The sequence below is a fragment of the Anneissia japonica genome, unplaced genomic scaffold (assembly GCF_011630105.1).
Source record: "Anneissia japonica isolate Jap-2015-1 unplaced genomic scaffold, ASM1163010v1 scaffold1792_len1028045_cov167, whole genome shotgun sequence".
NCBI classification, from domain to species: domain Eukaryota; kingdom Metazoa; phylum Echinodermata; class Crinoidea; order Comatulida; family Comatulidae; genus Anneissia; species Anneissia japonica.
The window spans coordinates 374,648-395,096 of NW_022742319.1; the positions used below are offsets into that span (position 1 = coordinate 374,648).

At 33.4% G+C, this 20,449-nt stretch overlaps 1 protein-coding gene across 1 annotated transcript; it reads right to left on the reverse strand.

Annotated features, from left to right (window-relative positions):
- Window positions 1-1,847: 1,847 nt before the first annotated feature.
- LOC117119084 (importin subunit alpha-3-like) lies at window positions 1,848-19,854 on the reverse strand. The gene is made up of 11 exons (XM_033263893.1): window positions 19,656-19,854; window positions 16,361-16,486; window positions 14,252-14,427; window positions 13,655-13,827; window positions 13,154-13,368; window positions 12,403-12,534; window positions 11,442-11,570; window positions 8,035-8,139; window positions 6,855-7,089; window positions 5,809-5,900; window positions 1,848-5,411 (listed from the first exon to the last, which is right to left on the reverse strand). Exons 1-11 carry the CDS (start codon window positions 19,734-19,736, stop codon window positions 5,313-5,315), a joined length of 1,563 nt encoding a protein of 520 aa, XP_033119784.1. The 5' UTR covers window positions 19,737-19,854; the 3' UTR covers window positions 1,848-5,312.
- Between the last annotated feature and the right edge of the window lie 595 nt (window positions 19,855-20,449).

Consider the following 20,449-nt stretch of genomic DNA (forward strand, 5'->3'; position numbering starts at 1 on the left):
GGGAGGGAGGGGAGGCACACAATTATCTGAGATAAGTTGGGAGCGCTGCAGCAGCAGTGGTACAAACGGCCGAGGCGCTATTGAAACATTTTGTATTTGTTATATTTTTTTTTCTAATTTTAAAACATGGCATTGCGTTTTGAAATGTAGGCCTATAAAATGTTGTGGCGGAACGGGATGGGGAGGGACATGTTCCCAATTTTTGGATCCTCCCCTTAATTCATACAGCTTGTCTATGAAACCAGTTGTCCCAGATGGAAACCAAGAGAAGTGATAGGTTAACTCACTGTAACGCTGCTACTTGCGTTATGTATTGGTTCGCTTTAATTCAACACAGGTATAGAGATACCAAAATGTTACAAGTCTGAATACCAGAACTGTAACTCACGGGGCAAGACCACTAAATCTACTAACTATGGTAGTTGATTAATTGGATAGACTCTAATGCCTATGCCTACGAAGATATAGAATGGTCAACATGGAATTCACAAAGTAAGACTTATACTGGCTCTCAAATGTACCGGCCCTACGTAAAATAATGTGATTGTACCTAATAACAGTGTTTAAAACCAAGATTTCCCCCTATTCTAAGTTTGATCTAATCATTACTTGCGTTCAAGAAACAGTTTACTCAAAATTAAAGAACGGGATGACAAGCGGCCAACCTCAAAAGAAATACGTAATTGAATTTACACGAATCTTTTCACGCCGTTCCCTTTGCCTAATGATTAAATTTACACTATCGCCTTACAGGTTTTAATAAGCTTATTAAGGCTTTTGTCTCTCATCCTCCGTTATACACTACCGGTTACCCACGGCTGTTTACATAGCAAACACTCAGTAAGCTATCTGTTTTAGTTTCCCCCTTTGGCGAAGCTGAGCCGCCCTAATTTCTGGTACAGACTGGGAGGTATTGAATATAGTGTACGTCGTAAAGAAAGGTGTAATACTGACGATTCCTCCCCTCCCCGGCCATTTATACTATCACTATTTTAATCAAATCCATTTCCACATGACATGTATTTTCACACTTTAGACCGCGCCAATCCTGTAATTAGTAATTTCTCATTCCTAATATGCTAATACCCATAATTACATTTATTGTCAATTTTGAGGTATGGTATTGTTTGATTTTGACGCAGCGATTCAAGAACTGAGTTCTAGCAAGTAAATTCATTAAGGTGGGGGGGAAGGGATGAGGTTCAGTACAGTGGCATTTTGAAACAGCCACAGACTGTGGCATTTAGGAAACGGAAATGCCTCTAAGCTATTTTAGGCTCAACTACAAGTTCATTTAACTTTGACATCGGCAAAATACGAATTTAAAATGTGCACGTGATGCAAAGTAATAAATATGTTCCTTTTCCCCATTTCCATGTTTTGGATTTGTTTCTATTGAGGTGGGCCTGACACGCGCCAAGCATGTAGAATGGAATAGAATAATAGCTATATACCAAGTAATATAATGCTGTGGCTTTGGGTGGATGTGATGTGTCGGTTTAAACCGAGTTTGTACACAGAAGGGGAAACATATGCTAACAGCATAAATATCTTATACAGTTGTTAATACTGTATGATAAAAACGAACGTAATATTCTGAAAATGAAGTGTAGTGTTAATTTAATTGAGTTAGTACTTTGTTTACTTACTAGCCTACTAAATATTTAATACTTTTTAGTCTGGTTCACAAGAACCATGGTATAGTATCTTTCATTCTTTCATATAGTTTTTCTACAAGGGCATTATTGTATTTTATTTATTTCAGTTCCGACTTTATTTTATAAATGAAACAAGAAAATCTTAAGTAAAAAATTCTAAACACAAGCAACACTATGACGCATTACACATTCTGTGGGTTAAACATTTATTAGTATTTCTACATGAGGCATGAAAAAAATACAGTGTCTCTCTTTACCAACATAATGATAACAAAAAAAAAGTTAGGAAATGATAGCGTGTCCAGCAATATGCAATTTAAATTAATATCCGTTTGCTTTCAATTATTACTTTTACAAATGTGGAGCAAAGGTCTGAAACGTTGGTGGCGCACTTCATGTGAAAGATCATTTTGCAGCATTGGCGCATGCTGTGGATTAGTTAACATTAAAACACAAATCATAATTTAGTAGCCGGTGCAATAACAGAGAATATAAAATTACAACGAAAAAAATGTTATGCTAATAAGCTGCAGTAAATGGACAAATTGAGCATTCTGTAAATGAATGACCTTGCTAGAAAAGAACACAAGCTTGGACACTTCACTACATGCTACTAAATGTGAAATAGATTCTAAAATATTAAATGCTGCTCATCCGAGCCCTTCAATTCAATAATTTTTTACCCACGTCAAAGATCCATATCATTGACTAAATTTGACAAGAACCGTTGAATCGGTGGTGGAATCATAAATAGAAAAAGAAAAGTGGCAGAATTTTTAGATTGAAGGAGGGGAATTGGGGTCTGTCCTCATTTTAGGACGTAATAACATTTATATATATTTTTTTTCCCCATATATCTCTGATTTAACAGATCAACAATTAATTACAATTATAGATAATGGCACCACCTATCTCTATCGTGCATAATTCCACCACTGACTCAAAAAGAGAGTTGCAAACAATGTTCACGTTTCATTAAAAAAAATTAAAAAAAACCATACAAGAACTATTAAAAAAGATCCGTACACAGAATTAAAAAAAATATGATGTCCTCCTCTACATTTATCAACATAAAAACAAAAATGTAATATGAAACCACATTGTCACTAATAAAATAACAGAAAAATTGCACACAAAAATACATGAGGCCACCATGTAAAATCTCCTTTGAGAGTTTAAAATGTTAAGATCATCATAAAAGCATTCTAAAATAGGAATAACATTTTGAAACTATTTTTCCTATTAACTGAATAAGGCATAAGAAGATGAGTACTTCTAGATTTGTTTAATTTCATAAAATGAAAAACCATAAACTAAATGTTAACACTGCTATAGATGTCATTATACAGTGTAATGCTTATTAAATACACCAAAGCAGAGTACATTTACTTTTTAACTCCCATTACTATGGAATAAAAATCCCAGTTTAAAATCACCCATTTCCCCAATCTACAAGCAATCAACAGCAACCCCAGAAAATCTATAGCCTGTATTTCCCTCCCAGCATGGGGCACCATTACATTTGTACCCCTGCAAACCCACTTCCCAGAAAACCCTCAGTAACTTACAGCTTACAAGCTCTCCAAATTTATCTGCTTACTAATTTCCTTCTATATATGAACCTTTCAAAATATAACCAATTTACAACAACTGGGGAATTTGATAGCATATATCAATTTCAGTTTTTTAAAACACATTCAATATTACTAACATGCCTACTTCTTAGCTTCTTAGCCTACAGACATATGGCATAATTCTATACGATCCCTACAACTTGAATGGAGACTCTACCCAAAACCATGTTAAGTTAATGGAGTAACGCCCAATAAATAAGTTACTGATCCTTACTATCCCAATACAAACTCTTGGAAAAATTGTTAGGTGATCTAAAGGGAGTAAACTTGCTATGTTCATACTGTATATGATTTGCATTAAAAAAAGATATTTAAGGTAAGCCATTATATTATTATTGCTGGAGCCAACCCTTAAATGAAAGGTGGGAAACTCCATTATCGAGTACACTTGCTGGGTAAGTTGGAAGTAAAAGTTTGGTGTTGCATCTTTTTTAGGGGGAGGGGGTAGATTGTTTATTTTTAATAATCTAACAAGCTTCAGAATAGCATAAGTATGGACTTATTAAATATTGAAATAATACATTTTTGCAAGCAGTTATTTGTTTAGTTAACACTTGCATTATACATTTTATGTGCTGGTCAATATCTATTTTTATTGACTATTGAATCATTATTAGTACTGGATAAATTTTACAAGTATTATTCAATTATACTTTGATATTCCGAGCCAATTAAATCCCATATAGCAACTGGTTCTTTATATGCTCTAATTGTTAAAATGTAATCCGATAATCAGTTTTTCTGTCTAAAATGTATTTTTTTAAATATATATTTAACAGCATTCAACATGAATTTATGAAGTATATATAACAAAATGTGGACCAGTTTATTCAATAGTTTTCGGAATCTCAAGGAACCTGTATTACGTAAATGTCATGAATCTTGGAAAACAATGAAAAGTTGCTTAAGCATACAGAGGTTTGCAATAAAAATAGCTTTCACAAAATGTGTATCTCAACTCTGTTTTCACTCCAATCAAAGCAGCACAGAGGGAGGCATAATAGAGGCGAGTGGAACACCACAGAGGGAGAAATATTTAACAGCTAAATTTATAAATTTTTTTTTTTTTTTTCTTAAATTGTTTTAAGAAGTATTTAAGGGCAAACTAGTGATGTTAACATTTATGGTAATAGTTTGTATATTATGGATGGAACATTGTTTAAAAGCCAATATGTAACGTACTATGTATAGACTAAAGACTAAATGAGGATGTTATTTATTATTGTATGTTTTATCTCCCCAAAGATAGTCATGGTCATGTAGGAATTATGAAACATTTTTATTCATTAAAATTTACTTGAGTTTGTATACTGCATGTACATATTGAATTCTGATCAGGTTACTATAATTTAACAGAATTAAATAATTCATTAATTCACCAATTTCTTTCTGTTTTGTATTAATTTCTTCTACTATAAAAAAAAAATATGTACACATGTTATAAGGTTTGAAATGATTTTAGCATTTGGAAGCTTTGGCAAGGCCTGTGGGTAGGCCGACCATTAAGCCAATGCTTTAGTATCAGTAGCTACCATCATCACTTACTTGAAGCTGGAGCTAATTAACTTGCATCCGATCTCACGTTAACTGTCACGCATCTTCTCACGCACACACTGCACCACCAACACGGGAGGGCGCTGTGCACGTTTTGATCCTCAGACATATCTTGTCTCGTCACACTCGCAGACAAACTTCTTATTTTATTTTTTTTTCTCTCACTAGCACACTGTCACATTCTAATTACACAACCACAGGTGGCACATGGTTGCAGTGTGGCACCACATGACTGCCACTTGGGCATGTCACATGGTCAGCATCTACTTCTCACATGATCATCATCACATGGCTACTCTCACACACAGCTGCTCCAGTTGAGCATATTTTAAATGGATACCAGAGAATAACCAGTATTTTTGAAAACGAGAGGAACTCTCCTCGAGAAGTGTCAAGTGGAGATAACTAGCGACATTCGTAAATTTGTTTCCTGTCTATGTTTCTGTTCGTCTTGCCTATCATTCACTTAGAACTTAAATCCTTCCTGTGGTATCGCAGCGCTTGCCTCAAACTGAAATCCTTGGGGTTCCGTCTCTGGGGCAAGAGCAGGGTCCTCATCAGTAAGCTAAGATAGAAAAAAATTCATTGATATTATTGACATAAATATATAAATTAAAATTAAATGTATAAATTAAAATTAAATGAAATTGTCCTTTTTGTTTAATTTCAAATTTGAAACTGGAAATCAGGACTGAGCCCCCAGGGATCCGCAGAAGCCACAGTGCATTGCCAGTACCGAAAATACTCTATATATGTTCAAACCTGGGTTGGTGGGCCTTGGCAATAAATATTTTTACAGTTAATTAAAATAAAAATGTTATGATATAATAACAGTAATAAGAATACCAGTAATACAAATAACAAAAACAACAGTACAGTAATAGCAAAAAAAATATATATAAAAACAATTTTAAAAAAATATAATTAAAAAAAAATTATAATTGGTTTTTGTCATTACTTACATCTCCTGAAAAATAGGTGTCAACAATTTCATAAGCTATCTTGTAAATCTCAACATTCTCATGGTGTTGTAAGGCTTCAATGTTATCCAATCCTACAAAGTCAAAAAACATAATAGAATTGGCAGTCAATGGTATACAGTACAACAAAGTGTATGTAAAAAATATCCAATTTTATTTACTTGGGATTGTATTATATGATTCATTACTGTGTGGTAACACTGTTGCCTACCAATTGTTTTCTGTCACAAATGGGCTATTCTTAAGTTGACAAGGGAGGGACGCCGCTAAGCAGAGGTGGATCCAGAATTTTTCAAACGGGGTTGGGGGGGGGGGGGTGGGCATCTCCTGAAAAATAGGTGTCAACAATTTCATAAGCTATCTTGTAAATCTCAACATTCTCATGGTGTTGTAAGGCTTCAATGTTATCCAATCCTACAAAGTCAAAAAACATAATAGAATTGGCAGTCAATGGTATACAGTACAACAAAGTGTATGTAAAAAATATCCAATTTTATTTACTTGGGATTGTATTATATGATTCATTACTGTGTGGTAACACTGTTGCCTACCAATTGTTTTCTGTCACAAATGGGCTATTCTTAAGTTGACAAGGGAGGGACGCCGCTAAGCAGAGGTGGATCCAGAATTTTTCAAACGGGGTTGGGGGGGGGGGTGTGGAAACAGCAATATCAGAATTGGTACATGAGTACCATTGCATTTTTATGTGGAAAAGTAGGAGACTAAACCAATGCTAAGGTTTAATTCAGCCTCTGACATAGAGGAATCATGTGTCAACATGGAGTTACTAAGCGCCTCTCTATGGCTGACTATAATAGTCGCGTATCACACCCATGTACAATTCAGCACAATGACGGTTGAGTTATGGGTTATTGCACCTTTATAAACGATAATTGCTGTAAGAACTACAATTTATACTAAATTTCATTTAAACACTTATACAGATGGCTAACCATAAATTATAGTTTGAAAATCATTGTAAAATAATATATGATTAAAAATATTGAATAAAAAAATGCAATGTTTACCTTTGCACTCTTCAATAGTATGGATAACCTGCTGACTCAGCTCACCAGAAGCTTTTAATATGTTGTTGATAGCGTCAATGACGACCTGAACGACCTGAGTGTCTTTAACTGTCAGCAGGTTACACAGTGGTACCACTACACCGTGTTCAATACAATAGCGAATCTGCTCTCGCGTTCCACTGATTGTTAGGTTACTAATTGCCCAGGCACCTTCCTTTTGGGTTTGAAATTCACCCTACAATGAAAAATAACCAAACCCTGTAGGTGTCAAAGTTGCTTTGAAGTTGATGATTATTGATAATAAAAAACATCAAGCATTCAACACGTTCACTGCCATGGACTCGAGGTCACATCCGACAGTGTTCACTCAGGGCACCACGGAAGTGAGTTCACGTCCACACCTTTATTGCACATAAGTCGCTGGCAATGGTTGCCAGAACACAAACTCTCGCCCTAGGGGTTCAGGGAAGAACCTGGAAGTGATGATCTACATAAAAATATTGTATGTTTGTTCGTGTTCCATTACAGTTGATGGGAATAAATTTCATTATGGTGGCACCCTTTATGCCTTGGTGTATGGAATAAAACTAGGCCCACTCACGTCACTGTTCGATGCACAGCATTGAATAGAGTACCTTATTTGTTTACAAGGATATTTCAGAAAGAAATGCAAACACCAAAGTGAATAGAGTATTTTTGGGCTTATTTAAAAATATGATCAGATATTAATAATTATACAATAGGGTAAAAAGAATTTGAGTGCTTTTCCACGGACTATCTAAAAACTCTCACAACCATCTCGCAGGTATAAAGTGAATTATTTAAGTCTTATAATTTCTTCCTCTAACTTTGCAAAAATGGATGTAATATCTACTGTACTTGTTAATGAAAAACAGATTTTCTTAATTTTGAACTTTAAATGTTTTATATATAAACACAATTTTATATTATAAGCATTTGTATCAACAATTATTTTGGTTCCCTTTTGGGGTGCCCTGTTTCATATTTGTTTATTGCTTGTTCCTTGCTGTTTCTATTCTTGCAAATTTTAATGGTTTTGAGACAATAAATTAAATGAAAATTGGTAACTAAGACGATGTGAAAAGGGATTATGGTGTGACAAGACCTTGGAGATAGCATTGAGCCTACCAAAAATGAACACCGAAAATAAAATACTTACAAACTCTAATAGATTAATAACACGAGGGATGAGATTAGCATCAATAACCTGTTGTACTTGCTGTTGATTTCCAGCAGTTATATTTGATAAAAACCACACAGCCTCCTGAAAAACACAAGCATAAAACAATCTTAGCAAAATAATGACTTTAGTAATTTGGTATAAAATTGTACAGTTGGCTGGACTCGATTAGTATTTACACTATTTTTCAGCTCCATTCTACTTTATGTTTTATAACTTGTATATGAGAAAATATGTATATTTATTGGTAAATAAATTTGACTTGACTTATAGTGATCTATTACATGAATATTTTTTCATTACGAGTTGTTTCTTTATTGTGGATTGATAGATTGTCATGACATAGGTACTGCATGTCTACCTGCTTTTCATCATCATTTCAATTTTCAGTGCAAGTCTTCTGCTAGTTTGTTATTGTTATCTTGGATTTAGTTAATTCTTTACAATGTCCTAATAAAGAATGAAACATTAAAGCAATTATGGCCTCACAATCCTCATCTTCATATCTACAACTAATCCGTGGATCTTTTGGTAACCTGTTGTTTATATTAATGGCATTTATTTCCTGTCTTTTTTTCCATACAATTATCTAATCAACAATTGATTATCTTCATTTAAACAAAATGAACAAAACAATTAAAATATTGAATGAAAGGCCCATTTTACCTGCTTACCAGACATAAAAACTTACACATTTTACTAAAATAAAAACAATGTATTACAATATTTATTATGAATTAAAACATAAAATAACAAAAATAAAAAATTATGATTGTCAAAAAAGAAAATAAAAAATCAACTTGGCAGTACTGGGAAAAATGCTCTACCATGACAAGCAGTCAGAGGCTTCAAGCATTTCTCTAGATGCATTTTACATTGTTTTTCTATAATACTTTTGTTGGGTTTTGGTTAGTACAACGATTGGTGCTAAAGACATTTATCATATTTTTCAGTTGAGACACAAAACATTTTTTTTTCCGCGAGGCCTGCCATTATCATTGCAAACTAAATTTTGCACTATAAATATGTATGCAGATGATACAGCACTGTATTATTCATCTAGGTCAACTGACGATATAGTTAATATATTAAACAATGATCTATTTTATATAAATAAATGGTTAGATAAATCAAAACTTACATTAAATGCAAATAAATGTGAATTTATGTTATTGGGCATACACCAAAAACTGAGGAAAGCAGATGATGCCAACTTAAACATTTCTATCAATGGAGATCAACTAAAAAGAGTGTTCAAATGTAAATATTTACGGGTGGTCATCGACCAAAATCTGAATTTGGTTGATAATATGAAGGCTGTTTGTTCAAAAATCTCCAGTGGCATTTCTGCCATAAAAAGAGCAAGAGATTTTGTCCCAAAAAAAATTGCCTTAATGTACTTTATAACACAATTGTTTTCCCTCACTTTGAATACTGCAGTCTTGTTTGGGGTAATTTCGGGAAAACCCTAAGCGAAAAAATGCAAAAGCTCCAAAATAGAGCAGCGCATGTTTGTACTGGTGCAAGTCGGTATACTCCAACTGAAACAATATTTTCAGATTTGGGTTTGGATAAATTTTTGCACCGGAGGGCAAAGCCACTAGTATATTTATGTATAAAGCTTTAAACTCCCTGGCTCCTCCATACATAGAAACTATGTTTGCTTATAAACCCCGATGTAAATATGATCTACAGAGAAGTGGAAAAGAGCTTGAACTTCCTAAGCCAAATACTAATGCTAAAAAGAGAAGCATATCATATAGAGGTTCTTCTTTATGGAATTCTCTTAACTACAATCAACAAATCTCCAAAACGCTCCGTGCCTAATGTGTTGTGTACTAAATGATAACAAAATAATAATGAATAATAATATTAATAATGGTTTTGGCAATAATGGTGATAATAATAATAATCTATTGCGCATTTTGCCTACAATTTTTTTCACTGTCTTTTATGACTTGTTTCTGGCTTTTTGATTAAACATTTAACTTTCTTTGAGTTATATTTTAAGCTTTTTAGGATGGTTTTTAAGTGTTTTTATGATGTATTTGCTATTTTGATGTTTTTATTAACCTGTTGTTCTGGTAGTTATGGTGTTTTAATCACGGTCTTATGGTAGAACAGTAAGAATTATTGAGTAAGTTTTCGTGAATAAAGTGACTATACTATACTATACATTGAGTTTGTTATCATCATTCAAGAGTTGACCAATTAATTGATAAGTTATTGCAAATGATATTCCTTTAGCCCCAATACAATCAGTTGAATCTGTTGTGTACTCTATTTGTATAATGTCCAAAAGTCCAAATTACATGCACCCCATTAAATGATAACATCACTTCAGAAAATAAACATTTAAGATCATAGATAACTCATAGCAGTTATGTTCAGACAATCTTCTGTCTGAAGTAAAGTTACGACAAACGTAAAATTTTACGCGCATTTTACTTCCGATGATTGTCCACACGATGTTTACCCAGGACAACTAGTTCAAAGCTTAGAAGTAACTGTGCAAATTTTCCGGAAGTGATAGTCACCACTTCGCTGTCACTTAACAGTTATTTTGCATATATTTTCTTTTGGAAATTGTAAACAATTATGAAAACATCGTGTCTACAAAGGCTTACATATCACAGGAAATTTTATTTTGGCACTTATTTGTAGGTATTTATTTTTTGAAAATTATTAAGGTCAAAATACAGGTCGCATTTACTTGCGAGCTCTGAAGAAAGTGTGTCTACACAGCGGTACTCTGAGTGCATATTCTTTATCTTCCTTGTGTACAAGTAAGTAGCAGACTTACTCCAGAGACTTGTTTCTTGATTAAAATAAGCACAAGCCAATAAACAATTTAAAATGATAATACAGACCTCATACATTTTAGTCTTATTTCTTGATTCAAATTTTGATAAAATAAAAAGAAGGTTAGTAAAACATTACAATCAAATTTTAATTGTACTTATTATGAATGTGTAATAAAGAAAAAACATCACCCCAATGTACTGTAGGAAGAGCATGCATGTAACTTCACTGTTTCTATCTTTTATCAGAACCTACTGTATGTAATTTAGCTAATAATAAAAATGAAATTTAGGTACTGTAGCTATTATGTAACATAAAAATAATAGGCAAAAGAACAAAATAAAAATATAAAATCGAGATATGCAGGTGATTTTGAGAAGAATGCTGGTTTATTACTATAATTTTTTTTATTATGTTCATTGCATTTATTTGACTCCATAATTACCTTATTTCTTGGTGGTTTTTAATTTGCAATTAACAAAACAACAATAACAATTAATTAATAACAGGTTTCTAATTCATGAAAATAAAATGCACTATTAAAAACAGGAATGAAGGGGACTCCCTTTTCTGTCAATGCATACCTTATTGATCTTTTCTCTTGTGTGGTTGAGTAATCCTGGGAAGTGACTGAGGGCATTGCAGTTTAACACAGCTTGAGTCTGTTCATCGGTTCCCGTCACTATATTTCCTATTGCTCTCAATGCTGCCGTCTTTAAGCACAAAAAAAAAATTTAAAAAAAACACAAAAGTGTATTTAGATAGTTCTTTTGGAATAGTTCTTTTTTTAAATAAAAAAAAACAACAAAAACAAAAACAAAAAACAAAAGTGTATTTAGATAGTTCTTTTGGAATAGTTCTTTTTTTCATTTTATTAAATTGATTTCATTCACAACCAAAAACAGGGGTAACAATCTTGACTAAGAGATAAATCAACAAAACACCAAAATTTTAGCATAAAAAATATAGAATTTCAAATCTACTTTCAACCATTTTATTTGCTGAAAGCAATATTACAGTGGTTTTGAACATACTTTAATTTCCATGTGGTGGTGGGAGTGAGGGATGGTAGCCTAACTACGAATACAAATAATCTTTTCTTGTCTTTTATAAAAAACAAAAGAAAAGCATCCTGGTAAAAATAAAATATTAATACATTACAATCCAAATAGAAAAAATCTGAAAAATTCAATTACATCTTCAATGTCTGTTAAAAATAAACACAAGGAGTCTACACCACACAAAAGTACTTTGTAGTACAATAACAATTACGTATTCCTCCATCCGAACAGAGTTCGTAAATGAGAAAATTTGTAATTGAGAGAGTTCAAAGCGTTTTTGTAGTCAAAAATGATTGTTCGTAATGACGTCATCACTGCAAATTGGGTTCGTAAAATTGATAGTTTGTAATTGGGAGGTTCGTAATTGGGAGATGTTACTGTATGAATACATCAAATCCAAGGCGACTTACTAATTTGCTAACAGTATCATTTATGACAAATGCTAATTTATACAAAACTATGAAAACAAATGGTGGATACATACCTGTACCTTGACTTCTGTGTGACTGAGCAGAGGAACTAGCATTGGAACAACAAGTGATTCAATTACCATCTGAATCTGCTCATTGCCTCCATCTGTCAGGTATGACAATGCCCACACTGTGTCTACCAAAATCTATTGAAATTAATGAAAATGACGGCGTCAGTAATAATGTTACTATGCCTCCACAGTGACAACCTAAAAAATCTAATTATTAATAATATTAATAATATAGACCGTTGACTGCACTATGTCTACCAACACTGAATTAAATTAATAACTGCATCTATAAAACTCAAATAAAAAAACCAGGATTCAATATTAATTCTAATTAGTTTTAAATAAAAAATCTTCAAAATGTCTCTCTTTTCGGAGTTACTGTGTTTTTTTCTTAAATTCAAATTATTAATTTCAGTAATAGTAATGCATTGTAAGTGTTGTCTGTTTTACTGTCCTTATTCCTAATTCCAAGTTTGTAAATCTATTTCATATGGCTTGCCTTATGACAATAAATGATATCTGAATCTATCTGAATATGTAGGCCTACTATACAAAACACAATTTAACCAAATCAATGTACTTTATAGTGATTGCATGCCCCAAACAGAGAGAATTCCTCGACTAATTCTTCTCTAAAACCCACTTAAAAGCAAAATCAATGTGTATGTGTCTCTGATAAAGCTATTTGCATATATTCAAATCTGATTTAACAAGGACCAAATTCAAATACAAAAGATGTCAAATGTAAACTTACATTTACATCTCTGTGTTGAATGAGAGCATAGAGGGCTGGGAGTATCTGTCGAATCGTTTCAATATGTGGAGGTGGGTTCTTATTACGGCATAGATTCACAATCACCCACGTGACATTGCGTAAGAAGGACAGTGGGATATTGGGGTTAATGAACTTAAGGAGAGGTTCCACAACTCCGAGACTGATCACATAATCTCTGCATGATGGACCATCACCTACATAAAAACAAAAACAATGGTTATCACAATGATGATGACAACGACGACTACAATAACGATGGTGGGGATTGTGATGATGGTGGTGGTGACATCTCTGATGACAGTGTGAGGGATGATGATGGTGGTTATGACAGTGGTGGTGGCAGTAATCATGATAATCATGGTGGTGGGTAAAATATAAAATAAAAAAATAAACATGATATAACTGTTGACACTAAATATCTTCTTAGTTTATGCATTATTCACACACAAAATTAATTAAATATATATAAAATCAGCTCACCAATAATGTTGCCTAGTGCCCAGACTGCCTGCTCACATACATTCTGATGTGATGAATCCAGTAGTTGTAAAAATAGCGGAACGGCTCCAGCATGTACTACAGCTTGTGTCTGTGTCGAAGTACCTGATGCAATGTTTGTGAGAGCCCAAGCAGCTTCAAACTGCAGAGATGGACTGTAAGACAAACATACATATTGACAATTATCAGCTAGGTATATAAGAAAATATTGTGTCAAGCTGAGGGGTTAAAGGTAAAAGTTTAAATTACTTAATTTGTGTTTCATTTTGTTAAATTTTAACATCTTTAAGATCATCCTACATTTTGGCAAACACAAGGTACTTGCTGTTGGGAATGAAATGAAACAAATTCACATCAGATTTAAGGATCAATTGTTGTTTTGATATTGTAATAATCCTTTCAATACTACTTGTCTTTTGACATTGTGCATTTTACTAAATTTTCCATGAGCATCAGCAAGACATTGTATAATGTTTTTCATGTTGAACAGTACTGTATCAATACTTTTCTGTTTTTAATGATATAAGCAGAAACTTACAATAAAACAATACAGTATAACATTATACAATAGACACTTACTTGTCATTTCTTGTAAGACACTGTACTAGGATAGGCAAGATACCAGATTCTATGAGTTGATCAATAGGTGGGTTACGGTCACTTGATAGTAGTTTCCTAGCAGCTTGGATAGCTGTTAACTGTACCTCTGGTTCTGGACTTTTAGCATCGTGTACAATACTTTCTAGATCTGTATTCTGGTAATTAAGGAGAGAAAATTCAGATAAAGTTATAAGTACTGGTAAACCTTGAAAGTAAACAAATGATCACCTTATGTGTTTTTGAGTAAGCACATATGTACTTTTGGTTCATGGTGATATATTCTTATTCTTATTCTTTATTGGCAATCAAGACAGCTGGATGGGAAGTTCTGGTCTCTAAGTAAACTTAATTACTATAACAATGTCAGAGAACCACTCCCATCTAGTAATTACAAATATATGTCCTTAAAATTTAATATAAACACTTAAATATACTGTACATCACTCAAAAAGTACAGAAAAATTAAATCAGTAAAATGAATCAACAAGCATAATTATAATCATTAAATATACCATTTCCATCGATCATCATTAAGATCAGTTAATTTTTATTTTACAATTTTGTCCTCAGTAGCCATCATCTTGTCACTGACTTTGGTTGGAAAAGTGTAAAATCAAATGCTACTGTACAATAATGTCGTATGGTACCACTGTGCAGTACCGTCACAAACTATTGCAATTTTACCTGCGCGCAGGCTTCGTAGATACATCGTAGCCTGATATAAACAATAAGCAAGGCTACGCGAAGCGAACCTACGAAGCAAAAGCATGTTGTTTATTTGTATGTGCAGAAAGACTGCTGTAGCTTACTGGAATAAACAATGTATTGATTGATAATTATTTTGTGAATGACAAGCACGAGTTTAGACCGTTAATTTAAAGTATGGAGTTGTTTTTCAAGAAGAAAAACGTACACTTGACTTCCTGGGAGTCTCCTCTTCCACTCGCTGTCCACGACAGGAACTTGTTTGTACTGCTGTATTATTTTTTTTTAATTAATTAGCATAGGCCTAGGTCTAGCTATTTTTTACTTACAATTATTTTACCTCTTTTAAATGTCAAAAAATGATGTCCTCTATGACAATACACACATGTGAAAAGATTGTTCATCAAATAATATTTTGTAGTCTTGATTTAGTAAGATAAATAATAAATATAAAGGAGAATTCTCCGAATTGGAAAGTTTACCCGTATAATTATTGTCTGCTCTCCTCCTCTATAGGGGAAAATGAAGGCTGTACGTCGTATACGTGGGCCTAAATGACATCGAAATTCGAACACACTGAATTTCCACTAGGTTACCTAGCTAGCGAACTAAACGCAGTTTTAAAACATGATCGATCTAATAATAAGGTAGGATATAACAAAACAATAAAGTTCTAACATTGTTTATTAGTAAATTGCAACATTGCTCACGTGTTGAAAGCTGGTAAACTATATTTCAGTATTGTTTACGCATTGTTTATCAGGCCGACAATCCAGCCTATGATCATTGCAAAGCTAATTAAAATAACAATGACCTTCGTAGTGGTTCGTAGCTACGTTTAAAATGTACCTACGAGCAGATTACAAGAGGTTACGCACAGATACGAAGCGATAATTTGTGTCTGTACTGTATTTAATCATACAAAATTAATGTTTGTTTTTTGTTTTTGTTTTTCCTGTTATCCCTGTCCAGCATTTAAATTTTTTACATACATTTTTAAAGAACCAAATAAAAAACCATCAATCTTTTAACACAAAGCTAACCCTCTAATTGGAGACTGAACCCCAAGACCACACCAACAATTTCAGGTCCCAAAGTGGACTTACTGTAATAAATTAGAAGAGCGAACTGCACATGTTGGTCAAAATAGTAAATAAAATGAAAAAAAAATAAATATTAAAAATAAGGGCTTCAAATTTATTTATTAAAATACTTTCTTTTGTACCAGACAGATACTCTATGTACCATGCTTAAACTTGTGTAACAAGTGCACAATGACCTCAGTATAATCTTCAGTAAATAAATTAAAAAGTAAAATTAAAAAAAACAATCAACTTGATTTTTACATCATATAATGGAATAGGAATGAATAATAGATATTACCACTGGTTTTTCATCATCTTCTTCTCCTGGTTCAAGTTCAGGGACATTCCTTCGTTTTAAAATTGCTTCCACTCTTTTGTTTTTTCTTAGCTCAACTGTAACTTCATTTCGACGTCTTCTCATTTCCTAAAAGTAAAATAATAAACAGTTTTTTTAATCCTTTTCTTTTTTTATTTTTCAAATATTTTGTTTTTAATTTTGAAGTAGATAAAGACAGACTATTGTTGTATTCAAAACATTTACTGTATACAGTATCTACTTCAATTGTTTGAACACTTAATTGTAACCAAGGTTGTCACCAATCAAAATTAATGCAACTGCTTCAGTAACATAGGATAAGTTATTTACAGTTAAATTTTAAAATAACTATACTTTCTCAGTGGGAGAATACCAGTACCTTCATTAATTGACCTACTGTATACAGCAATAAATACTCATTTTACAATCTATCCAATTTAAAAAACTATACATAAAATTCAAATCAGTTAAACAGGTAATATACAATAGTAGTATGCTGCAATCAAATAATATGTATTATCATGGTAATGGTGGTTTGATACAGGTAGAGCCTGATTTCTGGCCATGTTCCAACACAAACAAAAGAGTTACAGTTATTTACTATTAACTACTGTATATACGCTACTGAAATTTTCCTATGGCTTACTTGCAAAAAGGTTTGGCATACAACTTAAGTTTATAGGAAGTAGAATTTTGATGACTAAGGCCCAAAGAGGAGGAAATTTACCTTATCCAACACTGTTTAGTCACGAAGAATTCCCATCGACTAATTCTGACATGACAAACTTCAATGAATCATACACATTTCAAAACAAAACTAGCCTACTGTAGTAAGTATTGCCAAACTTTTAAGCTCTGGACTGATGTAGTCGGATATTGTTTGTTGTTAATATTGAGTGTGGGTTATGTAATTGGAAGCCACTGTGTGTGTGTGTGTTATGACATTCAGGGGCGGATCCAGTGATGTCCGAAAAGGGGGATAAAATTTGGGTTGAAATTGGGGCCCACAAAATGTTTGTTTTCTAGACTCCCGAAATAATCTCTGCGACATTTTGGGTGATCAATTATTTCTTTTTCTTTCTTTCTTTTCTTTTTTTAACTTTCCAAAAGAAGGGGGGGAGGTGAGGTGAGGTCATTTAGTTCAAGCCTGACTGTACAGACAATTTTAGCCTTGTGCTACGTTTTTGCATTTTTGTATTCATATCGTATTAAATATCAATTTTTAAAAAATAAATAATTTTCAAGCAGTTGGTAAAATTAATAACACTTAGTCTTTTAATGTTCTGGTAGAGTATTAAAAGCTTTCAATTCTGCACTTTCTAGAAGCCACTGCTGCAGTTTAAAGTAATGGAGATGTATTATCTTTAAAGTTTAGATCACAGTAATCACTGAATTATACTGTACTGTAGGCCTATGCCATATATAAATATTCAGAGTTGATGTTTTCACTAACATCAAAGATTAGGAAGCTGGGATTTAACACCAGATTGTCAACTCCACAGAATTCAAAGTACAGTAATTGTTGCTACTGTAGATCTCAAACAATAGTAACAAAGAAAACCAGAAAGAGTACTTGAGCTTTTTCGCAATGGAAGAAGAACTGTGAAAGGTGAGCAGTATCTATACTCCCCTCTCCATCAATTACAGTAGGTAACAAATACGCTACATAGAAAACAAATGCACATATTTTTTTTAAACAACTACTTAGAGTACTGTATATTGAGACAGAATATCCAAAGAAACGACAAATTACAGTCTTCACTGTAATCAGCTTTTACAACTATTACTAATTAGTACATTTTTTACATGTTTACATATTGTAATGTACAGTACTGTATGTGGTGGCCGGCATGTGGTGAAATTGCATTTTTACAGTTACTACAGTATCACAGGGTCTGGATGGGGTTTGCACTGTGTTTTGGGGGGTTTGCGGGTTTTAGCAATTTTTTTATACAAAAAATGGCCTTTTTACCCCAAAAACATAAAATTATGATTTGTTTTATTAAGATACCAAGTTGAGTACTATACTATGTGATTCAATCATTATCACAGGGTTTGGATGGGGTTTGCGGTGTTTTTTGGAGGTTTGCGGGGTTTAGCAATGTTTTTATACAAAAAATTGTTTTTTACCAAAAAAGTAGGTTGTTACGAATGGAACATTATAATTTTTTTTTCCTGAGATACCAAGTGAGTCCTATACTACATGATTCAATCACTATCATAGGGTTTGGATGGGGTTTGCACTGTGTTTTGAGGGGTTTAGCAATTTTCTTATACAAAAAATGGTCTTTTTACCCCAAAAATAGGTTGTGACAAACATAAAATTAAGATTTTTTTTATTGAGATACCAAGTTGAGTCTTATACTATGTGATTCAATCATTATCAAAAGGTTTGGATGGGGTTTGCACTGTGTTTTTGGAGATTTGCGGGGTTTAGCAATACCCGGGTGATCTGCAATGCAATGTCAGTCTTGAAAAATGACATCACGCACATTCTGGTACTTCATTTGGTGATGGTGACGTAATGATATTTACCGTACCTTTAGCAAATTGAAGTAGAAATACGGTACCGTATCTCTAGCCACAGCCATTAATTAAATATTGAGATGGGATAAGTATAAGTTCAAGACAGATCCTTTAAAACAATTTGGCCTAGAGTAGGCATAGGCCTAAACCCTGTTTGTCCATTTATTGGAGTAGGCTAGAAGATGAACTTAAAATTGATATGCTTTTGCCACAATCTTCTACTAGGCATAGGCGTAGGCTACAGACAGGTACGTCAGTCAGGAGTAACTACCTAGGCCTAGACCCTGTTCTTTGCAGTGCACATACAGTATACAGTCTAGCCTTGGCCTACCAGCAGTAGTGCATGCAGCAAGCACCCAACATCTATGTCATCCACCATCCATGGACCATGTTTGACTGGCCAGGTTTGGTTATGTCGCAACTTCCTTGTTTCGTGATTAATAATAAGAAGATTATTTATTAACGAACCTCAAGAATAATTTATACAATTTCCTTGTATCATCTTAATACTAAGTATATTTAACATAGTAAGATCGTTTCACTAATAAATATCGATTAAATTGCTACGCTACAATTTTACTGACTAGCCTAAACGTAGGCTTAGTTAGGCTAGGCTTGAGAAGTGTTTTTATCAAGGCACGATGTGGATAATGTCGCCACAACATTCAGCCAGAGATCACAACAGCGCGTTTTGTTTGTTGTACTCATTTTGTCCTAAACCACCCTTGAAAATAAAGAAAAAAAAGCAAACCTCTTGATCTTTTCCTTTGTTCTTAAAATGTTTTAACCTGCTAACAGACAGTCCATCTTCGTTATTCATATCAAAAGACATCTTTGATGAAATATGCTCCAAAGATGATCGTAAAAATCCAAAGCAAAGCAAGTCACACTTCGTAAAGAACTACGAAATGAGCAGGCTATACGGACCTTCCAAAATGCCGGCCAATAAATGACGTCATTATAATGCGTCTATCATGTTTATAATCAAAGATTCTATTGGTTACTTCTTATAAAACTCGTTTTAAATTTAAGAAAAGTCTTGTCAAACACTATGAAAAAGATAGACAATATAATAATTGCTCAATAAAAATTTAGCTATTGATATGTTTTATCACTAATTATTCAAATCATGTAAAGTAACTGTATTTCCTGCTCATTAATCGAGCCAATCAATGGCGCTGTAGCTTCAATGGCGCGTACTGAGGAGTTGAATTATGGGAGAATGTGATGTTTAATGGCGCAGCAGACCAGGCGGCGTTCGTGTGTGTAGATGAGAGGCTACTGAACATGGCAGCTGGTCGTCTTCTCTAGGAAACTAGTAGACTAGGCTAGGCCAATAGCCAAGTTGTTGTTCAGTTCAGTGAGTGCTCAATCATGGCCATACTTTTTCCATCCTGTAACAATATAAAATACAAGGTGCCTAGGCTATATCAGGTGTCGGTTTAATGAATTAGGCTAGGCCTAGCCCCCTGTCTGTAGTGGCTAGCCTAGGGCCCTAGTTATGGCCAGGCAAGTGCCAAGGATATGCCTAGATAGCTAGAGCCT